Source organism: Argiope bruennichi, chromosome X1 (assembly GCF_947563725.1).
Source record: "Argiope bruennichi chromosome X1, qqArgBrue1.1, whole genome shotgun sequence".
NCBI lineage: Eukaryota > Metazoa > Arthropoda > Arachnida > Araneae > Araneidae > Argiope > Argiope bruennichi.
The window spans coordinates 114,872,134-114,884,500 of record NC_079162.1 but is presented as its reverse complement, the minus strand read 5'-3'; the positions used below and the strand labels follow the sequence as shown (position 1 = coordinate 114,884,500).

At 29.4% G+C, this 12,367-nt stretch overlaps 1 protein-coding gene across 1 annotated transcript in view; it reads left to right on the top strand.

Annotated features, from left to right (window-relative positions):
* LOC129958571 (CD9 antigen-like) overlaps positions 1-12,367 on the top strand; it is a 28,646-nt gene that overhangs the window by 8,218 nt on the left and 8,061 nt on the right. Inside the window, exon 2 of the mRNA XM_056071138.1 lies at positions 11,994-12,191. Coding sequence (XP_055927113.1) covers positions 11,994-12,191 — 198 coding nt within the window. The remainder of the gene's footprint in view (positions 1-11,993; positions 12,192-12,367) is intronic.

Here is a 12,367-nt window from a genome sequence, read left to right as displayed (position 1 = left end):
TGTTGCACCAAACACGCTGCATAACAACTTAGGAAAAGCAAAATACAGTTAGAATTTATTAATTAAAAATTCTTGTCACACTTTATCGCATGAATTAATAATGAATTCTAACTACTGGAAAACTTAAAGGTTATATCTTATCATTCGCCATTTAAAAAAAAAACGTATGCCGTTATCTTTTCATTGCTATAAAATATATTTAGAACGCAGTTCGTTAAACATTACCATTTTTTTTACCTTTTTCAAACAAAATAAATACGATCCCATTTATTGCTCGAAGAATTTTACTGTGTTCTTAAAACTGGAAAGTACAAAAGAGACTATGTACTAAAGAAAAAATATATAATTTGAAAAGTTAAAGATGGAATTCCAATGGAATATTTAAAATTAATTCCTTTCATGATTTTTTTTTTCCTTGAAATCATTGGAAAATAAAAATAAGGAATATGAACTGAAATTTTTTAAACATCCATGATTCTCAATTGTCTCGTTAAAAAAATCATTGTTTACAATTTATGAATCTCAAATTCATATTAAAAAAATAATTCATATCAAATATTATTATGAAATTAAGGGGGGAGGGGAAAGTTATACATCTTTTTTTTTTTTTTTTTTTTTGAAAATATGAGAAAATTCAAATAACTAACAAGAAATTAGACTATAAAAATAAGAAACATTAGATTAAATAGCAAATATTTTATAAACATTCAGTTATTTATGAAACTTTTATCATTTTCTTCGTTCAAAAGAATATTAAATTAATGACATTTAAAAAAGATGTAAGAAGATAAATAGATAAAAATCAATCAAAAGTCATATTTTCGGTTTATTGCGAGATGTTTATGCAATATGTTGAGTTATTCTAAAGGAAAATAAAATTTATACAGAAAATAAAATATAATATGTTAAGCATTTATTAAATTCGACAAGCAAAAAATATATCTGATTTAATAAATGCAACATGCCAGGTGCTGTTTTGTTTCCATGTAAATCGCATGTTCCCACATAAATATCTATTCTTAATTGGTGTTAAATTTGTAAGATGCAAGAAATCTGTGTGTAATATTAGGCCTCTCTACCACGGTTCCAGAATTGGTACAGACTTTCATCTGAACACGAAAAACTAGTAATAAGAATTTTTAAGAAAAAAGGCACTTTATATCATATAAGTTAAATTATAAATTAAATTTTAAATGATATCTCATTAGAAATTAAAAGAAACCTACATTTCCTATGAACGAATTTCCTCCTCTACCTACATTTCCTATGAACGAAGATGCTTCTACAAAAGGAAAAATGAAGTTCAAAAGAAATCTTTACGAGTGCGTAGAACTACATAAAAAATTCTAAAGATCTTTGGTTAAAAGCAAGCAATCATAAACAACAGATTTTTTTTTTACTTTACAAAAAGTAAACTAAATGTTGAAGTAATTCTTAAACAAATTCAAGCAACGGGATATCTTTTTGGAAACTAAATATCTTTAAATGATAATGATGCTTAGTAGTAATGACAAAGAAAACATTGTTTAATGGGAAAATTTATTTGTAATACTGCTTTGAGAAATTTTTTTCTTAGTCATAATAATATAATACTATGCTTTTTAACTTCAGATCCACGCCTTAATTTGAAATATATTATACTGCAATTTTTATAACCTTTTATTTGTGTTATACGGAGGCTAATTTAACAAACAAAAATCACATCTACAAAAGTGCTCACATAAACGTTTTGTTTTACAAAAAATGAAATTTATCAAGAAAATATGCTGAAGAATACGATAATGGAACTTCCTCTCCCCATGTTATAAGCTTAAGCTTTTTTTTTCTTTTTTTTTTCTTCTTCTTCTTTACAAGAGGCGCAGAATAATAGCCAGTTGATAATAAATAAATTTATGAAGTGGGAGATGCTTACTTGAATTGGTTGTACTGAATCACATTTGATCATGAAGAAAGCATTGTAGAATGCCCGTTAAAATGTCAGTAGTTCTTGAAAAAATATCTAAAGAAGTATAAGAGTTTTCTTTTTTAAAACAAACGCTACTAAATTTAATGCTATTTTCGTATCCAGTTTGTGATTCTAAACCATGGTCAAATGAGCAAATAACACCTAGGCACCTCCTTTTCTAAACTTCCGCATCATACCAGCAGAAATATGTTTGACCAAGACATCAGAATTAACCAACACTAAATCCATACACACAGTGGTTCTTTGATGAAATCGGATTACGAACATGAAATCCTTCTTTTTAGAAGCCGAGGCCTTTCAATAAGAACACCATGGCCCTTTGAAATCTACTCTTCTTTTTTGTGCTAGTGCTTTTTGTTTCTTGTCTGTTTTCATAATTTGGCAATTTTTAGGAATCTAGCAAATGCATTATACAAAAGTTAACAGCACAAAAATATGCACTCTTTCAGAAGGACCTACATAAACAGATTAATCAAGTGAAACAAAATTTTATTAAGAATGAAATTTTTCAAGAGAATTTGTTTGAAATATCCAGAAATGACCCAACACGATGTTGTAAACTCCTTTTACAAGTTTCTCCCATTAATTTTGCCTTCCGTGAATGTATCAGACTGTACATCATTTATTACCATAGAAACTAATCTATTAAGGTACGTGCAAGGATATTGAGAAAAAGTATTAAATAATTCTAAATAATAGTAGATAGTATTAAAAATCTATGAGTGGCACAAAAGATATATTTGCATTAATTACTTAAAAATACAAAATTAATTGAAACGGAGCAAAATTCAGTAAGAATGGTTGAAATGGAATTCATATACTAAAAAGTGAGAATTGTTGCTATATTTCAACGGAATTAAATAATTTTTCTGAAAAAAGTAATAATATGGTTGAAGACAAACAGATATCTAAATTCATCACCTGTTTAGCTGTATAATTATATAGTTTAACCTTAGTTTAAAATGGAAGAAAATACTCTTAAAAACTGAAAATAATTTTGATTTCTAATTGAAAAAATAAAAACCAACGGAATTAAATAAATAAAAATCATGTACAAGATTTTGATCTATCCAGAGTGTTGAAAAATTGTAAGTATAGAAACAAAACAGTTGACTTAAAAAATGTCTAGAAATTGTAAAAACTAATTTTTCAGAATTCACTAAAAAAAACTCATCTTTTTATTCTTAAATTCTGATCCAAATTACTAACACTAATAATCAAAAATTCTCACTAACACCATAATTTGTCTATGATCCAGTTCGGCGCTTATTTATCCTTGGGTTACAAGCACAAATGGGTGTTAAAATCTCACACGTGGCCTGTTTCTTTCGAGTTTGTTACTTTTTCCTTCATTATTTGCAGGCGAAAATTAATTAAAAAAAATTATGTGGGCTTAAGATGCTTGTTGTTGTTGTTGAGTGACAAGTGCAATGGAAAATAAGGGAGGAAAGAGAGAGGGGGGGACTATTAGATTGGGCCGAAAGCATGCAGAACAGCCCTGGCCATATCTTCAGTTTTATCGGAATAAAGAATATCCCTGGTGTAGTCAATGTCTATTTTGAAGAGGGCAATTTTGGTTGTGATGTCTCTTTTATAATTTAGATTTGTCAAGGAGAATTTCTTGCGATTGGTACAGAGCTTCTGTCTTGCCACGGCATTAGCATCCTGAGCAGTAGTAGACAGTGGGGTGAGATCCACTGCTCTGGCCTCCTTGGCAAGAGTGTCGGCCTGCTCGTTTCCCTCAATGCCCACGTGGGCTAGGATCCATTGCAAGATGCATGACTTCTTCATTGCCACGATAGAGAACAGAAGAGCATTAATATTGTGGGAACATCTTCAGCTTTATCGGAATAAAGAATATCCCTGGGCTGGGATCCATTGCAAGATGCATGACTTCTTCATTGCCACGATAGAGAACAGAAGAGTATTAATATTGTGGGAACATCTTCAGCTTCATCGGAATAAAGAATATCCTTGGGCTGGGATCCATTGCAAGATGCATGACTTCTTCATTGCCACGATAGAGAACAGAAGAGCATTAATATTCTGGCCACATCTTCAGCTTTATTGGAATAAAGAATATCCCTGGTGTAGTCAATGTCTATTTTGAAGAGGGCCGAAATAAGAGAACGGCAGTTAAAAATATGTTCCGGATCCAGCTGCACGTCTGGACAGTGTCTGCATTTTCCATAGAGTCTAGAGCCTTCGGGCATGATCCTGATGTCCCTCAGGTGTCCTGTTCTGAATCTTGTAATTTTGGTTGTGATGTCTCTTTTATATTTCTCTTTTATTTTTTATGTCTCTCCTCTATCTTGCCACGGCATTAGCATCCAGAGCAGTAGTAGATAGAGGGGTGGGATCCACTGCTCTTGTCTCCTTGGCAAGAGTGTCGGTTGGCCTGCTCGTTTCCCTCAATGCCCACGTGGGCTGGGATCCATTGCAAGGTGTATTACTTCTTCATTGCCACGATAGAGAACAAAAGAGCATTAATATTCTGGGAAAGTCCTGTCTTTCCACCCTGAATACTTAAGATCCTTAATTAACCCAAATGAAAGATTTCAGTAGAATTTGCTTTTGATTATTTCTAATTAGTGCTGCAGCCTCTTTATTATTTTTCTCTTTGGAAGTGTGGTAAAATTGTTCTTATAGGACTGCGGTTTTTGACCCCTTTCAATTCGAGAAAATAGAGTTGTTGTTTCTTATGGCACCTGCCACGGACAATCCCGCTGTTCGAAGACAGCCGATTTAAGCCTGAAAGGGAGCGTCTCTTGTTTTTATAGTAGCGCCAACTAGGGCCAAGAGTACGACTTAGCTACTCACGCATCACTCATTCGCTTTCACAACCCCATTTTACAGGAGGGCACATTCACACAGCTCACAGATAAAACAACGGAAGAACAACCATGCCCAAACAGGGACGCCCAGATCACAGGGTAGACGCGCTACCCCTATGCCAGGACGCCGGCCGCTAAAATAGAGTGAAAAAGCTTTAAGAAATGTTAATTTAGTTCATAAATCGTTTTCTCCTGTAATTCTTTATTGCAGAAAAGATAAGAATATGTGCATTAATTAAGTATAACTGTAGATAATTCACTTTCGCCAGATTTTAGGTTTTATCGCGTTATTCATCAGATTTATAAAAATGTTTCAAATCAAACTGAAATGAAATTTTCTTTGTATTATCAAATCAGCGGAATTTACCTAAAAGAAATGTTGTGATAATTTTGTCTACTAATGTTAAAGCATTTTTAAGCTATCGTAATATAGGTAATTTTGCGGAATTGAAGTTTTGGTCTTATCTATGAAGCGTTGGAATCAAACCAAAAACTGGAAGTTCATATTTTGCTTCTGATCATCTTTAAATAATAATCCTTATTAATAAATACAACTTATTTCTATTGCCTACATTCAGTTCTATGTGCCATTAAATAATTACTCTTCTAATTCGCGTTTCTGTTATCTTTTTAATTATAAAATTTTATTTTGTAATTTAACACCTTTACATGTTCTATTCTTTGTAAGGATGAAATTTTGCTATCGATATTTTGTAAACTGATAGATTTCCGATGAGAGTAGAATATTTTAATAATTTTAGAGCTCTTGAGTATCATTAATATTAAAATTTAGTTAACATTCTAATTTAGTTAACAGAACTAACACTATCAAGAAATTAATTTGGAGAATATTGATTTTTTAGTTCTGTAATATTTGTTATCTTCAGTTATGAAATATATTAAAGATCATAAGTAGTAAATAACAAAAAATTAAAAAAGCTTTAAACGCTGCTTTATTAGGATTGCAAAAAAAAAGATTTTTTCTTCGAAAATTTAGCAATATTACAGAGACATTAAGTAACACAATATATTGATAAGAAGAAAAGTTCTTAGTTATTCATTGGAACTTTAAATATATTATAAATGTGATTAAAATTCTAATTTACTTCGAGTATTTTCATCAGTCTCACACCTTTATGACTTTCGTTTTGACATCCATATCTTTACTAAAAAAAATAACTAAAAAAGAAATTAAGCTTTTTATAAAAATAGTTATTAAAAAATTTATTTTCGGAATAGGAATATTACTAATGCAAACTAGAATATTTACTATTCTGATAAATTGTTAGTTCTTTGCACTTGGAAAAAGTAATTCATTCGACGTATAATTATTCACTTAATAGATAGACTTATTTATTGCCTTGAAAAATAAATATATATAATTGTTTTAGGTTGAATTTCCTCCCAAAAAATAATCTACATATTCTTACTATTCTGTCGGTATTTTAAACAATCAAAATTAAAAAATAAATAAAGAAAACGTCAAAATGATGTACCGTCTTGAATGATTCCTGAAACCAATAAAAAAGCAATATGCTATTCGGAATAAGAAAAGCAAAATATAATTATTGTTATCAGCAGGATACAACTCTGATTTTGTTTGAAATCTCTGATCTCATTATATAAATATTAATAACTCATTCTGAGTTAATATTAGTAATTTCAAAGTGTTTGAATTTCAGTATGTCAATAATTAATTTTATACATAATGAAAATGTTTTTCTATAAAAAATAAAATGATAAAAATCTTTAAAATCGATAATGAAGCATTAAAAATTAATTAATAAGGAAATAACTGTATCATAGTCATTGCTCCAATGCCTTCCATACTGTCTAGCAGCACTTTTTGTTTTGAGATTACTTTTAATTTGAGTTCTATTTATTGGAAAGTTTCTTTAAATTTCAAATGGTTTACCATATATCAGGTTTAGAATGCCTGAATCTGGGCTTAAATTTAAAACTGAAGCCCCTTCTTGGATTAAAATAATTTAAACGGTGTAACTGAAGTTTCAAATAAAGAAGTTTTACCCAGAATAACATTAACTACAAATGTTTCAATTTCAGTCTGCTGTAATGCTTGGAGTATTGAATGAGCGGTGCCACCAGCGCCATCTGAACTGTAATCAGTTTTCTTGTGCGACTTTTAAATAGACTTTTAACGCAGAAAGTGCAACCCTTCATCGGAAATGGAGCTCACATAACACCATCATCATTATTATACTCCCAAGAGAATAGAGAACTCACTTTTTTTCCATCAGCTTTTAATTCAGCGACTTCAAAGAAATTTAATATAATAATAAATAAACTTTTTGAGGTAAGGCAAGCAAATATGACTTCTTGCTCAGCAGGGACTTAGCGTCCAGGCGATAAGACTAAAGGGCTACAAAATATTAGTGAATTATTAGGGGAAGCGAAATGATTGGTACCATTTTCCCATTCTGCTTCCCTAAGTTTCTGGACTTCAAAGTACTTCAAATATTTTCTCTCTTCAAAACAGATATTTCCACATTTATTCCCTGGTTTTTCTATGGGGTAAATAACTAAATTTTTTTATCAGAAAATTTTATACTATTTTCGAAAGCCCTTTTAATTTCGAATTTCGATAACTTATTCATTCTGATATAATTAAATGTGTAAACAAAAAAATCAAATACCTTCAAAATAAACTGTTACAGTTAAAACAACTTGGCCTTCACCCTTTATTAAAAATTATTTTTTAATGTCAGATATTTAACACTAATGACATTATAGTTTTATCAGCAAATAAAGCTCAAAACTATAAAAGAATAATAACAAAATTCGAATCATAAAGCAGAATTACTACGAAAGTTTTTTCTATAATATTAAATTTCATTAGAATTAACATTATTCTAAAATTATCGTTCAACATTTTATTTTTTAAATTATTTTGCCCTTTTTATCAATTTCTATTTTTTTAAATTATTTTGCAATTATATCAATTTTTATCATTTTTATCTAATTACATGAAGGGTTGATTTTTCAACTATATTTTGCCTTCTCCTACGTAACAAACAATTGTTAGGACTGTTTGCTAATTTCATTAATTTTAAGCACACTTCTAAAAAAACATTAGTTGATTAACAACTTGTTGAATAATTTGGAAATACATATATACCGTTTTTCATTTAGATGAAGTATTTCTAAAAAAGGAGAAAAACCCTTTTCATCGCAAGCCCTCAATATCCACTATGTTTTCAAAAACCTGAATTATTCAAAAGTCATATATGATATTTTTGACACTTTTTAAATAAAAGACCAGACTGACAAGAAATATATTATGGTAGAATTGCATAAAACTTTGCACGGCAGTGGAAATACCTTCGTTATATCCGTTTAAAATACTTCATTTTTAAATAAACACTACTTTGAATCATCTTTTAAACATTACGAGCATCGGTACATAGTTTTCATATTCTTTTAAATTGAAAATGAAAACTAAAAAGGCTCGCATTATTATACTTCTAATATTAATAATATTATCAAATATTATCAAACAAATTTTTATCATCAGAAACTATTTGAAATATATTGCTTTTTTTAAATCCATTCTTTTTATTACAAAATATATTACGTTTTTTTAACACGGTCTTTTGATGAATAAATTTCATAAATGTAAGTCGATCCTAAGAACAAGCGTCCCTGGGCTTAAAAACAAATTCTGAAAAAAAGAAATTTACCTTTTTAGTGAGGATATACCAGAGTTGGGGAGTTTTGACGGAGAACCCGATCTCAACGGATCACAATCTCCGACTCCTAATTTTTAATTAATCAAAACCTTGTTACTTTTGATTCAACCTTATGATCATGATTATTACCAATCATGTTCTTCTTAGAGATGTGGTAGATAGAAATGTATTTATTAACATTCATCATTATATACTCATACGCACAGTCATTCATTCATCATCTGATATGCATCTACATTCATACTTTCTTTCGCACAACAACAACAAAAAAGGTTTTTTGTTTACCTATGTTACCTTGTACCAGATACCAGATGTTACCTTGTGTGTAACATCTGGGACGTTCGGCTCAGCTGGTCAGGCTCAGATGGTTGTCATCTTGTCATCGCTCACTTCAGCTTCATCCCTTTGGTTTTCCTCACAAGTCCGCCATCCGGGGAGGGGGAGCGAGTTGCATTGTGTCATTCATTTCGTTACCAATGTTTAGTGCGGATATTCATGCATGGTTTCCTCCTTTCCTGAGAATTATGTAGGATCTGAAAACGCTCATCATAAGTAGCTCGTTATGTAGAATCTGAAAACGCTCGTATCGTGCTTTAATGTTCGTCGAGTTGTATAAGGGACTATACGATCAGTATGATGAATTCTTGGTTGTTCTTGAAGCATTGGCTTTGAGCATTTCTAAGCTCATAAGTGTTAAAGATGATCAAGAGTGGCTGCCATGTCTGTTTGCATTGTATATATACTATTTTCTTTTATATAATTATATGCCCATATTGAATTTCTTAAAATATGTTAATGACTTTCAAGTAATATTAAAAATAGAAAATTTCCTCTTATCTTAAGCATTTTTAAAAAATAAACCTGATTTCATTGAACATCAGCACAATAGAAAGAACTTCACAAAATCTGGCTTCATTTTTTCAATAATAATCTTTTCAATAAGAGTTATACTTTTGTAATTCATAGGTACATGTTTTGGATCAACAGGATATTATCAAATATACAGTCCATCAAAAAATATTTAAATACCTTTTATTGTTTATTAATCAATTATCTTACATTTTGATCAAAATGCCTCTGAAAGAGTATTTTCTTTCGCATAAGAGCTCATTTTTGTGTAAAAAATTCTACTCAAGTGACTTATTTAATTAAAATGCTCAATTTCGCATAAAAATTCCAATTCGCTGGATTAAATTTGTTAGAATAGATATTAAACTTTTATGTTTGAAGTAATTGGATTAAATTGGTGTGTTATAAAAAGCTGCAATTCGTATTTTTAATGTTTTATTTTTTATATATCTACTGATATAATCGTTTGATAATATTATTCTTGTTTGCATTAACCTTCCATGTCGGAAAATTATAAACTGTGCTGTTTTTGAAGCTTAAACTAACTTTCGTAGTTTTTACAAGCGATAGAGATGCAATGAAATTTCAATGCCAAATAAATTTGTATGGTAATTTCAAACTCTTTTAGAATTCTGTGAATTTTAGTTGTAGTTTCAACATATAATGCAAATTTACTGGAAGAAAAAAAATAAGATAAGTCAAATGCAAATTCAGACTTTGGATAATGCTTTAGATTAAAAAATAGGAGTTAGTATAACATTTCACTTTCTAAAATAATTCTAATGCAAAAAGAAAACATGTTGTAAAGACTCAGCAAGCAAATGTGATTTACATACTTTTCGACACAAATTGGTGTCGAGTAAAACCACAAAAGATAAATAGGAGCTGATTATTACTGAATTAAATGTTTTGATTTGCTTAAATTATCGATTAAAATAATAAAACAAAATTTGATTTTGATAAATTGATCAAAACGTATACGAACGTTTCTAAAATTATAAAGAAATAAAAGTATCAATAAACAAATTTAAAAATTAAATAAGTTTTAATTTGTGAAATGTGATTTGATGAAGTATCCTTTGAGAATGAGGCAGAAACTTAAAGATGCTTGAATTGTTTCTTTTGTGTCGCTTTTTTTAAATAAAAAAGCAATTAAATGCAAATATCGTATCGAATCTTCAATAAATGGTTCTAATTTTATTTGTGTGAACCATTTGATAAACGTTAACGCCATTATGCTTTTCATATTTCATGAGAAAAGTAATTTTTCTTAACGGCCATATGTCTATTTGCCACTTATGTTTATTTTCAGCTCCGATAAATAATTGTAGCAATCATATAATCTACTACTGTAACCATTTTGGAAAAGCCAATCTTTTTGCTTTTCTTCGATCATTAATAAAACGGTATAAAATGGATATTATCGAAAAGAATTTACAACTATATGTTTCAAACAGAAAGTTTTAAACTCGGTGTCAAATAAGATAATTACAAAGTATATGATTAATACTTCATTTTAAAGTTTAAAGATGAAGATGTTATGGTTTCGAAGACAACCAGTAGCAGCAAAAAATGTAAACAAATAAGTCTACTTTTTACATAAACCTTCATCTTTGCCTTTATTAAAGCTTTATTTATTTGAATCAATTTATTTTTGCGCTAGAGTAAGTGCCGTAAATTTTACTATGTCTTAAAATAATTGCAATAATGGAACCCATTTCATTGCTCCTACTTCTCATGTTTTTGTTGTTATTGCTGCTGCTTTAAAAAAAAAAAAATGGGAAAAACTACAAAATAATCTTTTCTTCTCATAATCATTCAAAGTTATGAGGCTCCAAGAGAGGGCTCTTTATCTAGGATGTAACTCTATATCTATCATATTTGTTTACATTACAGTCAAATTCAAATTTCAACAATTATTAAAAATTCAGTTCCGAATTTTAACCCCCCCTTCATAGTTAACTCTTTAGATAATTATTTTAGATAATGACAAATAATTATATTTCTTAAAGGAGATATATTATTTTACAATTTTCTGAAACTTAAAGCAAAACTATATGCAATATGAATCATTGAACTCTAATAGGAGATGATGTATCAAGTTCTATTTTATTTTATTGGAATGCAATACACCTTATTGATATTTAAACATGTCTTTGTTTTTGCAATAACGGGGAATGGAAATAGAAATCTTTGTTTAACGGAGAAATTCTCATTCAAAGAATATGTTTCTCAATGGATTATATTTCTACTCTAAACTGTGTTCTTCAACTTTTTCATATGCTTTTATTGAATTTGACTTGTTTAATGTTTGTAAAGAAAGTAGATTTTTTCCCTCACTTCTAGAGTTTTGAAATTTTGTACATTTGTATATTCTGTAATATAACACATTTTTTAAAATGCTTTTAGAATAAATAAATTTTGATTCTATGTTAGTGGTGCCATCTAATAGTAAATTTGAGAAATTTTAATTTGATGAATCCAAAATATTTTTAATAATTAATTATTAATTGAAGAATAAATGCTGGAAAAAAATTAAAACAATAGATAAACTCTTCTTTTTAAAGCACTAATAGAAGTGTATTTTTATAAAGTATTTATATTAAATTTATTCGATCATTATCTATTTTTCTGTAGGTGATGGGAGGAGCCATATTAGGCCTTGGAATTTGGGTGAGAAGTGACTCCGATTTCTGGGAGTACCATCGAGGGCTGGATATTCCACAGTATTATCAAGCATGCTATGTGGTGATCACGCTAGGCGTTATCATCCTTATTATAGGCTTCTTTGGTTGTTGCGGTGCTGCTTTGGACAGTCCTTGCATGCTTTTTACGGTAAGTGAATTGATGTAAAAGAAAGCGTTAATGATGTATAATTTCACTGGCTAGAAAAAAATACATAAAACGACCCTTATGCATTTCATAGCTGTGTACGCAGTTGGTAATTTATCAAAGCCTGTATTTGACGCAGAAGAATTCTTTGAACAAAGTTAGTTAATAATATGCGATTT